General features: G+C 41.6%; 1 protein-coding gene across 1 annotated transcript in view; it reads right to left on the bottom strand.

Annotated features, from left to right (window-relative positions):
• Positions 1–2,294: 2,294 nt before the first annotated feature.
• Positions 2,295–21,412, bottom strand: part of znf438 (zinc finger protein 438) — a 68,804-nt gene continuing 49,686 nt past the window's right edge. The window contains 3 exon segments of the mRNA XM_044176482.1: positions 2,295–5,215; positions 5,413–6,179; positions 6,181–7,207. Of these exon segments, the coding sequence (XP_044032417.1) occupies positions 4,618–5,215; positions 5,413–6,179; positions 6,181–7,179 (2,364 nt within the window). The 5' untranslated portion in view covers positions 7,180–7,207 and the 3' untranslated portion in view covers positions 2,295–4,617.

Here is a 21,412-nt window from a genome sequence, read left to right as displayed (position 1 = left end):
AGATGGCTCTTATAAAGGTTTTAAATGACATTAATTTTAATAGTAATTTAGGCAAGACATCAATTTGAGTGCTTTTAGACCTTTTGATACTGTTGATCACAGCATTATTTTACATAGACTGGAACACTAGGTTAGTTTTTCTGGAACAATTATAAAATGGCTGAAATCATACTTGGAGGGCCAGGATTATTTTGTCACCATTGGGAACCATTAATCAAAATGCATGTCTCTTCTTTTCAACCTGTACATGCTCCCACTTGGACACATCCTTCAGAACAAAAACCTTGCTTATCACAGTTATGCTGATGACACCCAAATTTCTGTAGCTCTCTCACCAAATGACTATGGCCCCATTGAGTCACTATCCAAATGCATTGAGCAAATAAATGCCTGGATGGATCAAAACTTCTTACAATTAAATTAATACAAAACAGAGGGCATTTTATTTGGCAACAAAGATAAGAGGCTCAGGGTTGCTGCTTACTTAAAGGACAATACACTAAACACAAATGAGCAGGTTATGAACATTGGTATTTTAATTGACTCCGAGTTCTACCAAATCGGCATTTTATCATCTTAAAAACATAGCCAGAGTCAGGGACCACATGACAAAACAAGATCTGGAAAAATTGATTCATGCTTTTATATCCAGCAAAATTGATTACTGCAATGGACTTCTGACAGATCTTCCTAAAGTAAGCCACAGAATTGATTTTAAAGTTGTATTACTTATTTATAAATCATTACATGGAGCTGGCCCTAAATTTATAACTGATATGCTTAAAAACTACATATACCTGCTAGACCTCTTAGATCATTGGGGAGTGGACTGCTAGTAGTGCCCAGGGCAAAATCTCAACAAGGAGAAGCAGCTCTTAGTTATTATGCAGCACAACACTGGAACCAACTGCCTGATGGTCTTAGGAATGCCCCATCCATTGAAGTTTTTAAATCCAGACTAAAAACATTATTGTTCTCAAGGGTTTTTAACTAAATGTTTCTAAACTTTAAATTGTTATTATTATTAACTTTGAAATGTGTTGTTTTAACTTTGAATTATGTTGTTTTTAAGTTCTCTGTACAGCACCTTGAATCTACCTCTCTGTATGAAACATGTTTTATAATTAAAACTGCCTTGCCTTGCCTACAGGAATAGTGCAATGAGATAACTTCTGTTATGAATTGGTGCTGAATAAAATTTAATTGAATTGAATTATTTCGGTCTGTCGGACGGTGTGTCCACCATTTTGGTCCAGACTAAAATATCTCAACAACTGCTGGATGGATGGCCATGAAATTTTTAACATATGTGTGATTCCCAGAGGATGAGCCCCCTGACTTTTCATCTAGTGCTACCAACAGGTCAGAGTTTTCACTTATCCTGTGAAATATCTTGACATCTACTGGATGGAGTGGCACAAAATCTGGTACATTCATGGTTCCCAGACAATGTATCCTAATGACTTTGATGATGCCCTGACTTTTCCTCTAGCACTCCCAAGATATTGAAATTTGTGGTTGTGAGTGCAATATCTCAACAATTATTAGATAGCTTGCCTTTAAATTTGATACACTCATGTCCCCCTCAGAATGATGTGTAATAAGTTTGATCCCTAGACTTTTCATCTAGTTCGATCATCAGGTCACAATTTCAATTTGCCAATACTTGTTAAGCGAATGACATTCCCATCAACCTCAGATGAACATATGTTTAGTGCTAATTAGCATATGTTAGCATGCTAATATGCTTAGATGTTGAACATGGTAAATATTATACCTGCTTATGAGATAACTTCTGTTATGAATTGGCGCTATATAAATAAAACTGAATTGAATTAACATCATTATATTAGCATTGTCATTGTGAGCATGTTAGCATGCTGATGTTAGCATTTAGTAGACTGTAGACATTTTTTGTTGGTTTTGAACTGTTGGCTGAACAAAGCAAACAATTTGAAGATGTCTTCTTGGGCTTTAGAAAATAAGGATGGGCATGATTTCCAAATACAACCTGAGTGACACATCAGGATCATGTCACCTAACCATCTTTCAGGGGCTTGTAGCTGCAGTTAGCAAGCTTACGTTTGTCTTTATTTTACCCAAGGGAAGCACAAGACCAGTGTGCTTGATATACAATGAAAACAGTAGCCATGGTGAACAGTGGCATGGTAAAACTTAATGACACCAAACATGCCAACTTTCCTGAACCCATGACACTGTGGAAATTTGGTAAATGAACCTGTAAGACATGTATTTGAGTACCCCTGTTCTAAGAAAACACTATAGCCACAATGTCCTCAACAAATCATATATTTATTCTCATAAACATCAGGTTCTTCAGGTACACAAACAGTCACAAGCACAAACACTTTCAGTCTCTTTTTTGGACACAGTCAACATATTAGGTGAGCCAAACACATTATATCACCTTATGTGGGATTTTTCACTTTCCAACTTGTGCTGACAGTCATGTATGTTTCTCATCTAACTGAGGAAAGAAGAGTCTGACCTTTAATTCTGTCACTTCCTGGTTTGTATTGAGGGCTTGAAAATAAAGGACAGTTCACTGATGAACACTCAAACATGGCATTCAATGAACAGTAGTACAGTATACTGTAGTTTACCCACATGTACACATCAGTGCTTTGCCCTTCATTTACAGTCCTACATTTTGTGTCAGAAACAAAAGGACAGCTCTACATGGCTTTTGTTGCCAGTTTTGGCAATGATACTGTATATTCATCTCTCATTTCCCTCCTCCACTGTGACAGAACAAAGCAGCTGGTTCACTAGTTACTCTATGCAAATATATATATATTTTCTCAATATATCTATATATTCTATCTATAGAATAAGTCTATATAGCATATATACTTTTGGTAGGGTTTTTAAAACATTCAGGTACATTCACTTGACCCTGTTATGTTTTTTTTTCTTCATATGAAAGATAAACACAGACAAATGTTAGTAGAGCTACTTGCCATGTAGCAATGGCCTCCCAACCAAGAAACAAGACATTAAGCATCCCCCAAATTAGAAGAAGCAAATAACAAATGTCTCAGTGCTGGTTCTTTAAGGACCAACAACAAGCATAAATATACTAAAAGACCCCTGTATTAATCTAGAGTATAAAATAGCATATTTTTCTGGACTTGACAACAGTTTATATCAACCCTAATAATAGAGTCTGGGTGCACACAATTCCACAGGTGCGTACATGAGCTGGCAACAACAGGTAGGCAATTCGATGGTTTCCTTTGCGTATTTACTAAGTCAACAAATAGTACTCTGTCAGTGGTTAAAAAGCTTAAATGCAAAACTCACTTTTACAATCACCAGTGTGAAAAGACCCTTGGCATATCACAGAATACACATTTAGGCATTAATCAACAAGTCAAGGAGATAGAACATGGTGTACAGAGGACCGCACTAACGCATGAACACCGATTTTTTCAGAAGGCCACAAGGATGTCACTTGGGTGCTGGTTAGGAAAGTGTTCCTTCATGAGTCCAGGTTGACAGAGGACCCTAATACTGCCCTTAAATCAAGTCATGAAAGTTCAAGTCATAGCTGAAAATATTGATTTACCATTACAGGAGCAATATTACATCAAATGATTGTGTACAGATACTGGTTTCTTTTAAACTGTAAAAATCCAAGGCCAACAGATAAATTATCAGCCAGTGTGATAGTCGACAGTGTGCCCTTGTTATGTGATTTACATTTCTCAATATTTTAAAGGGCCAGTCCACCCCAATTAAAAAAACATTTTCTCACTTTCCCATAGTGGTATCTAGCCACGCAGATTTTGTAGTTTCAGTTGAGATGTGATCTTTGAGATTTCTGTCTCCACCCCTATAAAATGGAGCTGAATGGGATTTTGTTTGTGGTGCTCACAGTATTTAAAAATGACATTAAAAACTTAACAGCAATTTGTCTTTCAAGAAAAAAGTTGTGGAGCCCCCGTGGCTTCGGGGACACTAACTATGAACTGCAATCTGGTTCAAATCCTGCCAGAGACCTTTGTTGGATCTCTCTCCTCCACGTTTCTTGTCATCTCTCTGCTATCACTATCTAATCAAGGCATAAAGTGGAGGCAGAAATCTTAGTGCAGCTATCTCAAAAACTAAGCACATAAAACCAAATTATCTGCATTGCTAGATACCACAAGAGGTAAGTATTTGGGTGAAAAGACCATTTAACAGTTTTACTGTCAGCTAGGTTATAAATTACCCTTTTAAACATTTAAATAAACAGTAGAAAAAATAATCCAACAGGATATTAAATACATACCTTCAAACAAAATGAAGTTCATAAACAGAACAGTGCAATCAAAATAACAACATGAAAAATAATAGTTTATAAAATTGGATTCTCTGACCTAAAGAGAAAATCCCTTATGAATTGTAACTCAAAGATCAATTTTCACCATTGGCTTGATATTCTATTTCCTTTTTTTCTTCTTCTTTTGGACCAAGTCAAATGAGTTAACTGGTGAAAGATGAAACTAGTGCTAAAAGACATAAGAGAAAATCTTCATCCCTGTGCTGCTGATTGTTAGGACTGAGTGTGTCTGAGGAGGAGCCACAATGAAGGGCTCCATGCCCATCCAAGGGCTAGGCTGGATAGTGTGGGCTTGGAGCAGGAGTGTCCAGATCCCCGTCTGCCTCACCCTCTTCCTGTCCGGAGTACAAGCTCAGGGCGTCCCACAGCAGGCTGGGCTGCTCACAGTGGTGGCGACTCCTCCAGTGCTCCATAACCCCCTCTTTAGTGTCCAACACCTCACTGCAAAGCACACAGTTAAAGGCCGCACCTGCTGCAAGGACCCCAAGGCCTCCACCGCTATCTGGTGATGAGAGTGTCCCGCTGTTTTCCCCTTCCCTTCCTTGGTGGTGGGACATGATGTGCCTCTTAAGCTTGGAGAAGGAGAAAAACTCCTCATCGCAGCTACCGCACTTGACCAGGTTGCGCCTCTCATTGAGCTGCCGCCAGTAGTGGGCAGCATGCTTTACCAGCTCATTCTCAGCCTCGCGGCCACCCCGCAGGGACTGGCCCTCATGAAGTCTAACCTGGACCTCCTCCCCATGCACATACAGCAAGTGCATCTTCATGTCGGCAAAGGTGGGAGTGATGGCCTGGCAGCGGCCACATTTAATCTGCAGCTCCACTGGGTCTTCACGATCCTGCTCATCTGATGGCTCTGGGGATTCGGCCCTGGTGAGGAAAAGAATGAATAATGCTTATTTACAACTTTTGTATGACTGTTTGGAAAAGGTTGCATTATCAAGCAATCAATTGATATCTTTAGCCATTTAATCTATATGTTGACATCTGTGCATAAAACCTGCTACAACGTTAAGGTGTTAAGGTACAACATGTTCATGAGTCATCTCAATCGGTAATAATCTCACCCCTCCACAGACAAGTCATCCTCATGATGGCTGATGGACGGCTCCACGGTCAGCACCACTTTGTGGACCTCTCTCAGATGACTGAAATAAACCCCCACATATCCAAAGGCCTTCTCGCAGAACTCACAGCCTAGAGACCGACGTGGGAGTACCTCAGAGTGGTGAAGCTTCATGTGGGTGCTCAGGCTGCCGGAGTGAGCGTATGCTTTGCGGCAGACTGGGCAGACATAGGGCCGACTGTTGGTGTGACTGTTCATGTGGCTCTGGAGGTGATGCTTGAACTGGAAACAGCGGCTGCAGGTGGGGCAACGGAGGAGCGGACGGCTGCCTATGAACACTCTCGGATGGGAGGCACCTCTCAGGTGGAGGGTTACTGGGGCTGATTGGGGTGGACAGTCCAGGGCCTTGGTTGTGGTAGTGGTGGGGAGTTGATGACCAAGTATGAGCTCCTGTTCTTGGCCATCTGGGGTAATGGCAGGCAAACTAACCAGTTGGGGAACTGTCTCCATAACCAACACGGGCTTGGGTCGGATGCTGCGGTACTTCTTTGAAATATCAACTTCCTTTTGTTTGGAGCCTGGAACAACTGCTGGCGGTTTTTCTGGGACCCTTCTACGGAAGAAAGACAAGGACCTCTTCTTTCTGGCCTCAAATGCCAATATGTCTTCCATTGTCTTTCTTTTCCTCCCCCTCTTCTTGCCAGGTGGTTTCTGGAGGGTTCCCAACACAGGCATGAGTGTGGTCTTGGCCTGGGGCTGTAGAGTGGAGGTTTGGCACCTGGTTGTGACCCAAGGCTTCAGCTGTCTCGAGGGTCTTGGATGTAGGATCTAAGAGGCTGGTGAGTCCTGTCTGGCTAGAGAAACCCTTCTTCTCTGGGGACATACTGCTGAGTTTGGCAGCTGGGATGAGGGTGCTTTTCATTTTAGAGTAGGGCAGGATGGGCAGTTTACCCTTAGGTGGGGATGGGATAATCTGGACTGCTTTGCTGAAGATGGCTGGGGACAGGACAGTGATGCTGCTCTGTGGCTGGACTGCATTTGGCTTAGATCGGCTCAACCTCACTGTAGTCTTACTTTCCTCCGGAGATTTGCCTGGGGAGCTTTTGACAGCAGCAGGGGGGTACTGGAGGTTCTGAATAAGACCAGTTGTAGCAGGTTGTTCAGAGCCATCAGTTGCTCGCTCTAACTGAGAACCTGGGTACAGGACAGCATTGTCTGGGAGTAGAGCAGTGACAGAGATGTCAGAGGAGGCTGGGTCAATCAGAATTACCTTCTCTGAAGGCTCCTCTTTGGGCACTAGGGTGTCCTTTGTGTGCTTGGACTCCTGCTGTTTTTGCTTCATCACTGTTGATGACCCACTCACCACTGACTTGGTCTGCGCTGTCACAGCAACCTTGGAGGATGTTTTCACCCTGGCAGCTAGTGGTGGTGATTTGACCTTATCTGTGGTCCCCTTGCTCCTCACTGGCTGGTATCTGGGAATGGGTAACTTGAGGTTCTTTTGAATTGACTGGGTTTGTTGCTGTTGTTGCTGTGGTGCCTGAGAGGAGACAGAAGGGGGCAGCGCCACCAGAGAGAAAGTGCCATCCTGACCTGCTATTTGCATCAGTGCATAGTTTTGGGTGGGCATAATGATGGACTTGGGGCTGGAGGCGGTGGTAGCCTCAGGGAGGGCAGAGGGAGGCTGGCAGGACAGGACCGCAGGGGAAGGGGAGGGCACCACGGCCGGGGCCTTAGGGGCGATGCTCCGGAACTGAAGGCTCTTCATCTGAAGGGCTGGACTCACTGGCTACCAACTGAAACAGAATTACAAAAAAAGTTTTATTAGTTATTGCACTCGCTAGCCTTTCCGGTCTTAACTTGCCCTTTTAGCCCTAACCTTACCTCAGGTTTCCACATCACCAATAACTGAAAACATTGTAACATCATGTATGATTGCAGTCTTAAATCTGTTTGATCTAGCATACTTAATAGGAATAACTAAGATGGCTACATGACTTCCTGTGGTCTCTTCTGAAAGCTGCCAAGATCATAACTAGAAATGTGACCTCACTGCACAAAGTCTTAGTTTGTTTTGATGGTGTCATTACTGTGCAACCCAAGCAGGAGAAAAGCAAACATACACTGTCAAAAATACAGGCATCTGTAAGTGTGACACGCTGTCCTATTACCTATGTCACTCTGGTCACACACAGCAGACTTGCTCTCCCCCCAGGCTAAGGACAGACTGCCCCTTTTGATTTGGACTCAGCATGCAGCCATTGTACATGCTGGGGCTCTGCGGGGCACTCCATATACCACCCCCCCACTTCCTGAAAGGATCAGCCAGTGGAGCGTGAAAGCTGCCCAATGGCAAGATCTTTACCAAATGAAGAGGGGCTCCCCTCTCATCTCCCCCTCCACTGACCAGCACTGCAACCTGGATGAAGGCAATGAGGATGCCCCTGAAAAAAGCCTTGGATTTACTTTATCATCCCTTGTTCACAAATAACGTTTCATGGTTATCCAATGGGGATAAGGCTGTTCCACTCTGTGGATTGCCATTCTGACTGTGTTGATACAAAATACTACAGAAGTCTATGGGGAAACTATAACCTCAGAGTGAGGTTTTAAACAAGTCTATATTATCTAAATCTACCGTACAGTTTCCATCCATCAATCAAAAGCCACAGGTATGGCTTTAAAAACAAAGGAAAAATTCCCTTCATTTATATAAATACTGTATCTTTATATCAAAAGGAGGGAAAGATTGCAGTGGAATGCTTCAAAGGGCCTAATTGTAAACAGACTCTGAGGTTTGAATTTCACATTATGACCTGACTTTCAATAACAGAGTTTGATACAGGCAGAGTTCCAACTCCACTCTGTAATAGTAATCAGCATAAAGTGCAACAATCTGCAGGTGTCACAAAAGGCAAATATTCAACAACATAATTTCTCAAATACAAAATTAATACAAAAAACCCCCTCTGTATTAATTTTCAAAGCAGTCTGGACAAGAAAGCTTTATACAATCAAAAAGGAGAAGACAAGAAAAACTGCAAAGGGCATATTGTTTAACAGCTGGAAGTGTTTCTGTGCGGAGAGATTATTTATACAGTACCCCTACCGCATTACAACTCCATAAAACTGGAGATATTCCTTCTCTGTGTGGATAGTTGACTCCAGTTTGACTGTGACTTTGGCTGAACACAGAGTGGAATAAAACCGTGGGATGCATGTTCCTCTGGGCATTTTATGTGGCTGTAGAAAGTGGGTGAATCCTGGAAAACCTGGAAAAGTAGGAATGGTAGTGGAGCAGCATGGTCAGTGTAGGGGGGTATCATGTTTGAACTTTATTTCTTGGAGACCTCTAAAATTTTAAGAAAATCAGTGCATTTGATATTAGACAATAAGACCAGATTGAATTCATCAGCATCATCCTAAGAATGTAGGAGATAATGCAAGAAGCACTTACCAAACACAAAGCCTGTCTGAACAATTGTTCTCATTAATATGCAAATTTGTTCAGCAAGGTGATCCAACATCATCTGATTCATTGATGTTTCTAGCAGTTGGTGATCTGTAAAAGATGTGTTTGAACAGATCATCTGACAAGCATGTGGCAGGAGCAAGTAAGGACAGGAAGAAACAGGAGGAACTAGACATTAAATATTAAAAATTATTTTAGTAACAGTTACAGTAACACATTTATTTTTGCACAATTAATGTATCCTTGGGCATATGCAACTGTACACAAAATGCAAGGAGGAGGGTAAAATAGCCTGTGTAGGCTAGTGAAAATAACTTGAAAGCCACAGTAATCTACTTATTTTTTATTTTAGCGCAGGAGGCTGTGTTGATGGGGATGTGTTATTTAAGGTACCAGTGAGCAGTATTGGGCTAGTTACTGAAATTTAGTAATTAGTTACAGTTACTTCTCTCAAAAGTCACTGAATTACTTTACTTTTCTGTACAGTAATTGGTAATTAGTTACTAGGGAAAGAAACTTTTGCATTACTTTGTCTGCATCAATTCTCTTACTAATGCACACATAGCTATATTATTTAGTGACATCTGTCATTGTACCCATTATCACTGATAGGAGTTATTGATACTCCCGACCACCACAGGGCAGCAACGACTAGCGTTCCTACCTGTAAGCTACACTTGGTTAGACAGTAGGATTTAGTAGAAGAAGACTCACACAAAGCTGAATGTATGTTAAACTGAGCATTGCTACGATAGTTGATGAACACAAGTTTCTTCAGTTTATATTAGAAACATTACAATTACTATGATGAAAAGCAAGCTCACATTGCCTGAACTGTCTTGCGCCACCGTAAGGTCAGGTGACAATGGTCACAAACCGGAAAATAGGCTGCGTTTGTCTGTTTGTCCTCTGCAGTTGTCCACTATTTTCAGGTAAGACAAAAGTAACGAGTAACATGGCCATTTAAATTTCAGTAACTGTAATTGTGTTATTTAATTTGAAAAAGTAATTAGTTACATGTCTAGTTACCGCCAAAAGTAGTGGAATTACAGTAATGCACCAACACTGCCGGTGAGACAATGAAAAACAATCCAGGAGGTCCAGTTGGAGTAAAAGATTAATGGCTTATCAGACGCCAAATACTGCAAATGGTTTGTAATACTCACGGACAGGATTTCACAACTCTGGCAACTATTTTATCGTTGACAGTGAGGTAAACAGTAGAAATACGGTATTCACGTGACAAAGTAATCTACCAGGAATGTGCGCAATGTGCAGCGCAGCACCTTGCAGCAAAATTTGAGTTGACCCTATGTAGCCACCCCCGCTGTGCCAACAGACTGGCCTCATTCAAATTAATGAGAGGGTTGCATTTTTTTTTTTTTACACAGGGCCAAAGTCGGTATCTTAGGCACAGCAGTGCTTGGAGTTTAATGCTAATGTCAGCATGCTAACATGGTCACAATGACAATGTTAACATTCTGATGTTTAGCAGGTAATGTTTACCATGTTCACCATCTTAGTGTAGCATGTTAGCATGCTAACATTTTCTAATTAGCACTAAACACAAAGTACAGCTGAGGTTGATGGGAATGTCATTTAGGTATCTGGGCATAAACCAAAGTACTGGACAAATTAAAATTTTGACCTGATGATGGCGCTAGATGAAAAGTTAAAACAAATTTTAATAGTCAAATAGTGTCTGGAAACTGTCTATATCAAATGTTGTGCCAATCCACCCAGAAGATGTAGAGATATTTCACTTGATAAGTGAAAACTTTGATCTGCTGGTGGAACTAGAGGAAAAGGGGAAATTTCGTGGCAATAGTTGCTGCTATATTTCAGGCTGGACCAAAGTGGTGGACCAACTGACATTGCCATTCCTAGAGCTACCCCACTAATTTGGCTAAAAATAATGAGGGAAGACACTGACTAATCCTCAAATTTGTAAATCAAATAGGACAGTCCAAAACAGGCCTAGAGTGTCTTATTGTGAAGCATGCAAACCATTTCAGAACTGATGGCAATGACATTCTGTTCGTTTACTACAAAACTGTGTTTTCCCAGTCAGGCTAGATTTTCAAATTCGTATGGGAGACAGTTGGACAATGGTAAGAAAAAGCTTCTAAGACAAACTGTATCTGTAACTGATCCTACAACAGCTGGTATTTTTTCAGTACAGCCTTGCACTGATCTCTAGAGGCTGTGAAACTACCAGTTTAACACACTCTGACACTCTCTGAGCTCTACTATAGGAAGTACATTGATACAACAGGTGAGTGTTGGTGATGATGACACGCCTCCTTAGATCCTACATCCTACAGATGTAGACTGACTGATATTACTATTTGAAAAAGCATTCAAGGCTTTACTTTATTACTTTCCATTATTCTTTTAGATTTACGAGTCCTCTACTTTCATACAAAATAAAATGCTTCACATTTTGGGATGCTCCTCTATGTGTGTGGCTTCATTTGCATAATCAGCATGTTAACAATTCTCGCCTTCTCCAGTTCAGCCACATGGGAGAGGGCAGAGTAAAGGGGAAGAAAGGGGAGTAGGGAGGACGAGAAGGGAAGGGTTTATTCACTTGTTGATGTACCAGAGACGGTCAACTTGCCCTGTCATCATAATTCTCTATTCTCCTGAGGTGGTTCTTGTGGCATTCAAGCACAATGAGACGCAGAGGAAAGAGATAAACTGGAAGGAAAAAACCCAGAAAGCTACAGATGCTTAGAGACAGCCTGATCATGATGATCTAGACTGAGCTGGGAGAACAGCAGAGACACTGTGGTCAAAGGCAGAGACAAAACAAGGACTATAATTATATCAATAATTATAGTCCTTGTCAACAGTGTTATCACTCTGTATTAATTTTCTCAAATTGGTATTTTTAGTACACGTTCAAAATATGGACAATTGATCAATTCAAAGAAAACAACAGGCTCCAGTGGTTGAGAAAATTATAATTTCCCTCTAGTTAAGGAAATAGAAGAGAGGTCTGTGCCATTTTCTGTATTTGTCAAATGACAAATGACAGCCATATACACTGGCTTTGGAAAGGTTTCAAACCCCTTCACTTGTTGCTAGATGCACCCTGATAGCATGCTGCTGCCACCAAGCTTTGGAAACAGAGGCCTTGTGCTAAGAATTTTTGTCTCATTAGACCAGAGAATCCTTTTCCTCATGGTCTCAGAGTCCTGTAAATGCAAACTCCGGATGTGTTGTTATAGGCCTATGTCTTTTACTCAGTAGTGGCTTCTGTCTAGCCACTTCACCATAAAGGCCTGATTGACTAAGTGCTTCTGAGATGGTTGTCCTTCTGGCAGGTTTCTCCCATCTCTTTTAGAGGACATCTGAAATGCTGTTCAAGTGGCCAACCACTTGCCTGATTGCTGGACTCTAGGAAAAGCCCTGGTAGTTCCACATGTATGTGCTCCCAGAAACATTTAAGGATTTAGAATTGGTTTTATACCAATTGCCTAGATAAATGCCTCAACAGAGTACAGAGAGTTCCTTGGACTTTATAGCTTGGTTTGTGACAAGCACTGTGAATTGTGGGCCACAGGTGTGTGCCTTACCAAATCATGTCTCATCAAGTTCTACAGTATCTAGAGATACAGTATCTTCAGGACAATAAAAGAAAACAAGGTACACCTCACTCAATTTAGAGTGCCATAGCAAAGAGACTATATGTAAATGAGAGATTTCACATTTTAGATTTTTCACTTTGTAATTATGGGCTTTTGTGTGTAGACTAATGGGCAAAACACATTTAATCTATTAAATCTAAAACACAATAAAGCATGCAAAAAGTGAAGGGATATGAATAAAAAAACCACTGCAATTCACACCTAGACAACACTGGCCCACATGGCTCAGAGGACACTTAGCCCATTAACCAAGGTACTGTTTCAGTGCCTGAAAATGCCCTCAACTCCAAACCTGTGTCTAATTGTTACTGAGATCTGACTGGCCTTGTCTTGATTCTAAGGGGGCATAACACAGCGAGGCAAGGGGAGAAATGCACAGGGAGGTCATAGATGCTACTCAATCTGCCGCTGGATTTGAAACACCAACCACTCTAATCTGACTGGGGTCAGAGGTCAGGGCTAGGGTGACACAAAAACCTGGTTTCTGGAGAGAATGTGAGAGACTGAGGGACGAAAGAAGAAAAAAGGCGGTGGGGTGATCCACAGAGACAGATTATCAGGTAAAGCCAGAGGGGTGAGAGGTGAAGATCTGCTGTTTATGCTGGAAACAGGTCAGGGTTGAGCAGGAGGGCAGTGTGGGGACAGGCCAGGCATCCACCTGGAATGGAATGAAATGGTATGAACTGAACTGCACAAGCTACACACACACACACACACACACACACACACACACACACACACCACACACACACACACACACACACACAAAACTTCAGCTCACAAACTCAAAACCTGGACCTGGGTCACATGCAGAGGTGGTCCAGCCAAGGCTGATAGGCTGACCAGCCAAAACAACCTGCCTATTGTTAGCCAATAATGCAATTTAGTGAGAGGTGAAAGCACAGCTCTGCGAAATGTCAAAACACGGAGAGTGCTGTGTTTTGGTAGCATCCCTGATGCATTCTCTGATTCCGTTTTGTTTCACTTTTGGCCAGCTACTGTTTAAACTGCAGAGTCCAGCATTTTACTCCCAGTCTATGCAGGAGATGGCCAGGACCCAAATACAAGACAAACTAGCCTGTTTAAAAAAGGCTATTAAAAAACATTCCCATGTGAAAATGTCAGTCTGTGGACAGTGTTTGTTGACAGTACACAATAGGGAAAAGGGGGTAGTTTATTTTTCTCTTGTGGTGAGTTTAAAAAAAAATCAAATCTGAAGTGTTTTGAGGAAAGCAGAGCAGGGAGCAGAGTAGTGTGAGGTTTGTTATCTCCCTTGTAGGTGAGAGTAATGCTCATGTGGGACTCAAAGATAGAGCCTGGAGATGGAGGGGGTCTGGAATGAAGTGTGTGTATGTGGGAGGGAGGGATAAAAACCCAGCAGAGGCCAAGCTCCCCCAGGTTTGAGCCCAGATGAAAGGCCAGGATCTGGGCTAGATAAGAGGGCAGATCACGGGGGGTCGGGGCCAGCCGGCTGTGCGAAGCCATGTCCAGCGGCCATCTTTCACCAACCTCCTCCCTCTCTCTCACACACACACACACACACACACACAAACACACAGACAGCATGTGGGATTAGTGAACCTGAGAGTGAGAGAGGTAGTTCAAAAAAAATTAACAATTTCTCTTGCCTTTTCAGGCCGTTATTAAAACACAATAAAGGTCCATTCCGTAAATCTTGCAGTCCAAGAGGAAAATCATTCCATTTGTTTCTTCCTCCTGAGTGAACTAAGCATTATCTGTGCTCGATTGCTTCTCCCTACATCCATGTTAACTGCTCATCTTTGCTCTCCAGCCTGAAGTGTACGTGTGTGTGTGTGTGTGTGTGTGTGTGTGTGTGTGTGTGTGTGTGTGTGTGTGTGTGTGTGTGTGCAGGGGAGCTAAGGTCTGGAGCGAAGGCGTTCATGGGGAAAATGAAATCGGTGTTCGTAGAGGTCCTTGTTTCATCCAAGAGCCCTGCTCAGTGAGAAGGCAAAGGAGTGGGAGAGAAGGTACACACCACGGGCGCAGTTTGCATTGGTTCAGGGGGCTCACTGAACCCCCTAGTGGCTGTAGCCAAAACTGCATGTAGGGATTTAAATATTAATGTATCTATATGTTTTATAATAACACAGAACTAATAATTTATTGTAATGCCTTGCTCTATAATAATAAATACAAAGGGTATACAAAGACAGGCAAAGAGGGAGAGGTTACGCGCTTCTTCAGCTCACCACCACTGCCTTGAAAGAAGACATTTTGACATGATGGATATTTGTTGTTTCTTTGCGGAAAAAAAACACCACCACCATCTAGGCCCATAGAAAAAACTGCCAGTGCAGAGACCCTGGTGTGAATACCACTGCAATAGCTAATGCTAATGTTAATGGCGGCGTCATTGTTGCTAGCAGCAACAGGGCTGAAGCTGCACCTGCTTCTGTCGGCCGCCACGGTCCGGTTGGTTCCGCTCCATGCAAGACACCTGGAACTAATGGGTCGGCTGGTTTGCAATGTCCCAGATCTAGGGGAGACGCCATGGGGTAGGTCTATCAACGAGCCTGCAAGGCTCATCTCTGGAGAAACGCTTATAGCTGGGATCTGTATCTGGTTTACTGTCAGGTTTTGGGGTTTGTGTGAGTTTGATTTCTATGGTAATTCTGGCAATATTCCATCACTCATTGGGCATATTAGTCAAGATATGAAAATGCGCCTGCTGGTATCCTGATTATTAATTTACGTGTAAACAAAGCCTCTTATGTACCCATTACATTTCCTCCAGATTGCTTTTTTTTTGTGAACTCCCAACCTTAAAGTTCAAACTGCGCCTATGGTGCACACACACACACACACACACACACACACACACACACACACACAATGACTGGCGATTTGGTAGTATCCAGCTGCTCCTTTTACCTTTTCACAGGACAACAAACAGTGAAAGTTGTTGCATGACAGAACATTACAGCACCATATGGTATTCATGGCATGCACGCACACACACACACACACACACACACACACACACACACACACACACACACAACCATATGTCATCCAGTGTCACCTGAGCAAATCAATGCAAGGGAGAAATCCATTCCAATTAGGATCCCGCTGCTCTGCCCTGCATGTGGATGTAGATGAATCAATATAGAAGTCGCACTGCTAACCGGCTGTTCCTCTTAGAGAAAACGCTAAACTGAGATTGGATGTTTTGCTTTCATTGACTTACAACTTAGAAGTAAGAAAATTTATTAAATAATCACTTTCATTTGTATCTAAACTGTTTTAAGGTAAGGCAAAAACATCCCTAAATTGTTTAAGAATTTCAGAACTGGTGGTCACTACAGACAAGCTGGACCCTCAATAAAAAATAAGGCATTGCCCTTTGAAGGCAGGATGCTGTAAACCCCTGACAACCATTGACTTTTGACCCGATGTCCAACAAGGCTTCCTTGGGAAGCTGTAACATCTTCAATCATCCATGCTCACAGATGAACCAAATGAGCATAAGACACAGAAACACACACACACACAGTCACATGCACACAGATGACATGGCTGCTGGCTCAGAGCTGAGTGGCGTCGACGTGGAACGGAGGTGACAGCAGTGTGTCCGAGTGCGTGTATGCGTGTCGAGGTGTGTGTTCAAGGTCCCAAGTGTTAACATGCTCCGCCCTCAGGAAGCCAGCACTGTGTTAGCCATCCAGACTTTGCTCAACACTAAACCTTTAGCTGACCTTTCCCTCTGCCGTGACATTTGGACCCTTGTGAATAGGTCAAACAGCACTAAAGAGAGGAACGTGGAGGAGAAAATAAATAAATAAAAGAGGAGAGGGATGAGGGCTGTCGCTGCAGGGAGGTGACAACGGATGTGCATGGGAATGTGTAAGAAAGAGAAACATCAATAACTGAATATTCCTCAAATTCCCACAATTAAAACATCATGCAGAAAGGACGATTTCAGTAAAGATTTTACTATCAAAATCAAATTACCAAATTTAGTCATGGTGGGTTATTTCTTTGGTTGTGAAGAGCAGAAGGCCATCATTCAGTGTGACAGCACATGAGGATGGACAATTTAAAATGTTAGAGGCTTGCTGAATCAGTGACTTCTTTAAATCACTTCTCAAAACGTAGCTTTTCAAAAAAGCCTTTTATTAATAATAAACATGTCTTGTCTGTTTTATTATTAGTATTTATCTTTATTGTTGGGGGTTTGTATTGCTATATTATTTTAATTTCCTGATTTTATTTTAATCCTGGTTCAACCACGTAAAGCACTAAAGCACACGTGAAAAAAGGGATATTGGGGGATGTATGACATAGGACGTAGGACATACAAGGTTGTCCTTGTGTACCAATGCGGAAGCAGATAAAAACATGGTGAAGTCAAAAAGAAGGACACAGTCAGACGTAGGATGTAACATGGAACAGGAAACAAATGTCCAACTGAGAAAGTGAATACGAAATCCAAATTCTGTGACCAGCAGCTGATTATAACTCTTGGTCACAAAGACCAGCAACCGACCAAACACAGTGTGTTCAGACTGTAGACCACAATGTTTCAGATCTGGAGAGACACACACTTCTCTGTGGCAAGTCGTAGTTGTATAATTGTGGTAATTTTCTATGATAGTACGCTTTTGGGAACAAGTATAAACCTTTGCCTTTAGATGTGATCGGACAACAGTTCGTACAAACTACTTTGTTTGAAGCATACTGAGACCTTAAATCTCAGACGGTCATGAAGAGATGCTTGACATGGGATGTAGGACACAGAAAGTAGTACATGTGGCGTAAGACTTAAGACATAGCTGCATCAGATAGCATGAGCACAACACAACAGTTGGAACACTGCACACGAGATTTGCACAGTCTGAGATTTATATATAAATAGGGTAAATGTCATTAAGCCCACGTTCCATTCAAGTCAAAACATTTTTAAAAGACATAATTTTTTGCAGTGTGATGTTTCTTCCAATTAAGCTGCTTGTTACATAAATTACTTTTTATTGTAAGCTAATTAGATTTGTCAATATTGAGTTATCGAAGCACATGTGTGACATGTGTCTGTTGATCCCAGAAGAAGTTGCAAGAAAACTGGTGATTTTGGTACCCTCAGAAGATAACATTTTTTGCATAGTTCAATTCCTGTTTTTGTGCTCATTTGTTTTCAAAATTTAAGTGATTAGTGTTTTGAAGACATATAATCTTACTTGATTTAGAAATATTGTTTCTTTTGAAATCAAAATATGAGTTTTAGTATGCTAGCAAACCCACCACATGCTGTATCAATGCAGTAGCTGCATAGTATGGTTCATTGCAATGAAAAAACATGACAAGCATGTATAGTTTACATTTTTGTATGCAGTTTATATTATTATACTGTTAAATAGACAAATGTGTATGTTTATCTTTATTTTTTAATCAACATTTTACCTGGTGGGCTTAAAGGTTATGTTAGTGCACCATATACTTGTTATTTTAATATCATGTGCGCAGAATAAAATATTCTATATTATTTTAACCAAAAATTCACTGATGTTCCCTTTAAGCCCACCTGCTCCCATTGAGCCCACTTAACTGTGTTTCAGTGGGGATTTTCACCCTTTTGACCTTTGAACCATTTTCATCCCTAATTTTGATCTCACCTGATGAATCAGCTCCATAATTCAGATAATTAATACCCTCAAAGAGCATAGGCCTACGTTCAGCCTAGGACAAAGTAGAAATGTTGACATCTTTCTTGTATATTTTGCTAAAGCTATAGGCTAATGATACATGAGCTTCAAGATGTTATGACTGATGTCTCCTCACAATGAACATTGCATGTTTTAATATTACTCCACAATGAACTGAATGGTTTTAAAATGTGTTTTTACAATGTTTTCAAACTACGAGCCTAAATGTGATTAACATTTGAAAATCAATTGAAGTTATTGTTTAATTGTAAATCCTGAAATTGACTCATTTACTCTTCTTAGAACATTGGTATTGAACCTACAAACTGTTTTTCTTTCAGTCAGTTGGTCTTCAGAAATCTTCATAAAAACATCTGCACTTTTAACCAGCCTGACTGGACCAGAAATTTTGGCCAATTTCAATTGCCAACAGCATAGTAAATGCTGTTGGCAATTGTAAACGGACTGTACTTATATAGCGCCTTTCTAGTCTTTTTCAGATTACTCAAAGCAGAACAATTCTGTATTGTTAAGATTTTCTATATGTATTTATTTATTTATTTATCAACAAATCATGAAGTGGCCTTCTTTGGAACACCCATGGGCTTAAAGGGTATGTTAGGTACCCATTAAACCCATGCTCAAGCCCAAATTGAAGGTTCTGTAAATGAGATTCTGAACATTAATATAGCAGCAAACAACTATTTGCTATATAAAGATATAGGTGGAGTAATGGCGTCCTGAGCAGAGGATAGCGTCACACCCCCTCTGTCTGTGTTGTTATCGGAGCCTCTCTGTGCTTTGTTTATACAGCCGCACCGGCTGCACGTGCATCTTAGCACATGTGAGTCCCTCGTGTGAAACTGTTCGTCTGTGAGGAGAGCTGGTTTTTTTCTCATCTAACGTGGTGAATTAAGGATTTATTTTGACCAAACCAGAGTTGGAGACTAACAAAGATGGTTTTGGTGAGTTTTATTTTGTTTCTGTCCAGTTTGAATGAAGTGTGTTTAACGATGGTCTGCCAGGTAAAATGAGTGTTTTTTCCCCAATGGAGTCTGGTGGCGGGCGAGAGCGATATAATGGCTGTTTCTGGTTAAACAAAAAGGATCTTACTGTTTAACAAAAAGGTCTAGCTCTTTAGCAATCCTTTCCATAATGTTGTCAGACACTTAGAATAACAATCTGAGCCTGTCAGTGGCAAAAACAAGCACTTTTAGTGGACATACTTTGACTGGCGCATTTGTCCACAGCAGCCATTGCAGCCTGTTTCGTAGCTGCCGGCTGAGGCGTAGAGCCAGAATATTTTGGTGAATTAACGATTTATTTCGACCAAACCAGAGTTGGTGATTGTTGGAACAGTGGAAAGACTAACAAAGACTGTTTTGGTGAGTGTTATTTTGTTTCTGTCCAGTTTGATTGAAGTGTGTTTTACGATGATCTGTGAGGTAAAATTACTGTTTTTCTCAATGGAGTCTGGTGCGCCGTAGCGCCTATTCGTTTTGGTCTGAGCTGCTGGTACTCTTGTGCGACATTTAGTGGCAGTGAATGTCGCTTACAGCTCCTTTAAACAATAAAAACATTAGAAATTGATATAAATGAATTATTGATACTTCAAATGAGAGATTAGACTTTCATTTTAACTAAAATTTTCTCACTTAAATAGGGGCAGTAAATTACTGAAAAGCAGATTTTGTGGGCTTAGGGACGTTTACCCTAACTTTTATTTAATCAGGTAATCTGTGATCAACACAAAGATGTTCAAGCCTGCACTGCCTGCAACATGACCTGTCCTTCTGTCCTCTCCCTTTGTCTTTCATTTATTAATCTGCTCCTCCATCCGTACTGACAGACATGCACTGTAACGCACTGATACACATACACTCACGAGAAGAAAACCTGTTCAGACACACAAACACTCCCACAGATAAGGACTGCAAAGAAATTCTGTTCATGTTGGCTCTGCCAAGGAAAAGTGATAACACTGCAACCTCTACTGGGACACTAAGAAAACACCTGCGTTCCCGGTCCCACCTTAATGATCACTCATCGCAATGGGAGAACTTTAATGGGGGCCCTGGAAGGAAGGAAGCTGCCAGCTTTCTAATTTTAGGCACTCTGCAGCTCAGATTAAATGCTAGAAAAGGCAGAGAGGAAGCGTGGAGAGGCGGGAAAGTTCTCTATCTCTCACTTTCTCGACTTTCTGCGTCATGTCTTTCTAACTATCATTACCCCCTGCATCCGCTATGAGAGAGAGTCTCATAGCTCTTTGATTCTCTGAATCATTTCTCCCTCTCTTCCTGTTACCAGCCCTCCCTCTCTCTCTTCCTCTTCCCAGCTTTCTCTGTCTCCTTTTTTCTGACTCTCTCTTTCATTCTCACCTCCCTCCCCTTCTGTTGGTACCTGAGTAAATAAACAGTGTTGTGTGGGATGCTAATTAGAGCAGGTTCAGGGACATGACAAGCCCAGAGACAGATAAACAGCAAGGTGGGGAGGAGAAGAGATGAGATGGATGGAGTAGGTGTGGAGGTAACCCACCCCAAGGGCAACACAACACAGACACAAACACGTCAGCTTAGCGGTGAAGGACAGACAAGAGTGGTTTTGGCTTTCAACCCAACTTAGGGCGGCTTTGAAGCATTGTAGTGGACTTTGAAGGGGCTTCGATGGAGTGAAGGGCACTAGCAAAAAAGGGGGCATGTGGTGGAGCTTCAGCCACGATAAGAGGAAGAGGGAACATTGTGCAAACTTCCTTAATGATGGCTGCTCCTAGAGACCCGATGTGAGATCAAAAGAATATGCAGATGATCCCAACAGTTCTTCTCCTGTTGAGGTGAGCCTGGGCTTCTAAAAACAGGTCAATGTGAGGCAGCTTGTTTTTACTTAACATAAGATGGCCTTTCTGGGGAGAATAAGCTGCTGGATATGCAGGTGAGAAGGTAATGTTACAAAGGAGAGGTGAACACAAACAAGTACTCTTACACTTGGTGTTAACGTGTAACTCTACACTGTCAAAGCAAAAATATGATTTCATCAGACAGGCAGCAGGCTGACTTTAAAATCACTTGCACCCTAATGATATTATCTTTTAAATCACTTCTTAAAATAAATCTCTACATGAACTACATTACATGTGACATTGCAATAGAACTGCAGACTTGAGACTTGGACTTGAAGTCAGACTGAAGTTACAAATATGAGGACTTGAAACTTGCAGCC

Source organism: Siniperca chuatsi, linkage group LG19 (assembly GCF_020085105.1).
Source record: "Siniperca chuatsi isolate FFG_IHB_CAS linkage group LG19, ASM2008510v1, whole genome shotgun sequence".
NCBI lineage: Eukaryota > Metazoa > Chordata > Actinopteri > Centrarchiformes > Sinipercidae > Siniperca > Siniperca chuatsi.
The sequence above is the reverse complement of the archived record's forward strand: the minus strand, read 5'-3'. Positions and strand labels throughout refer to the sequence as shown.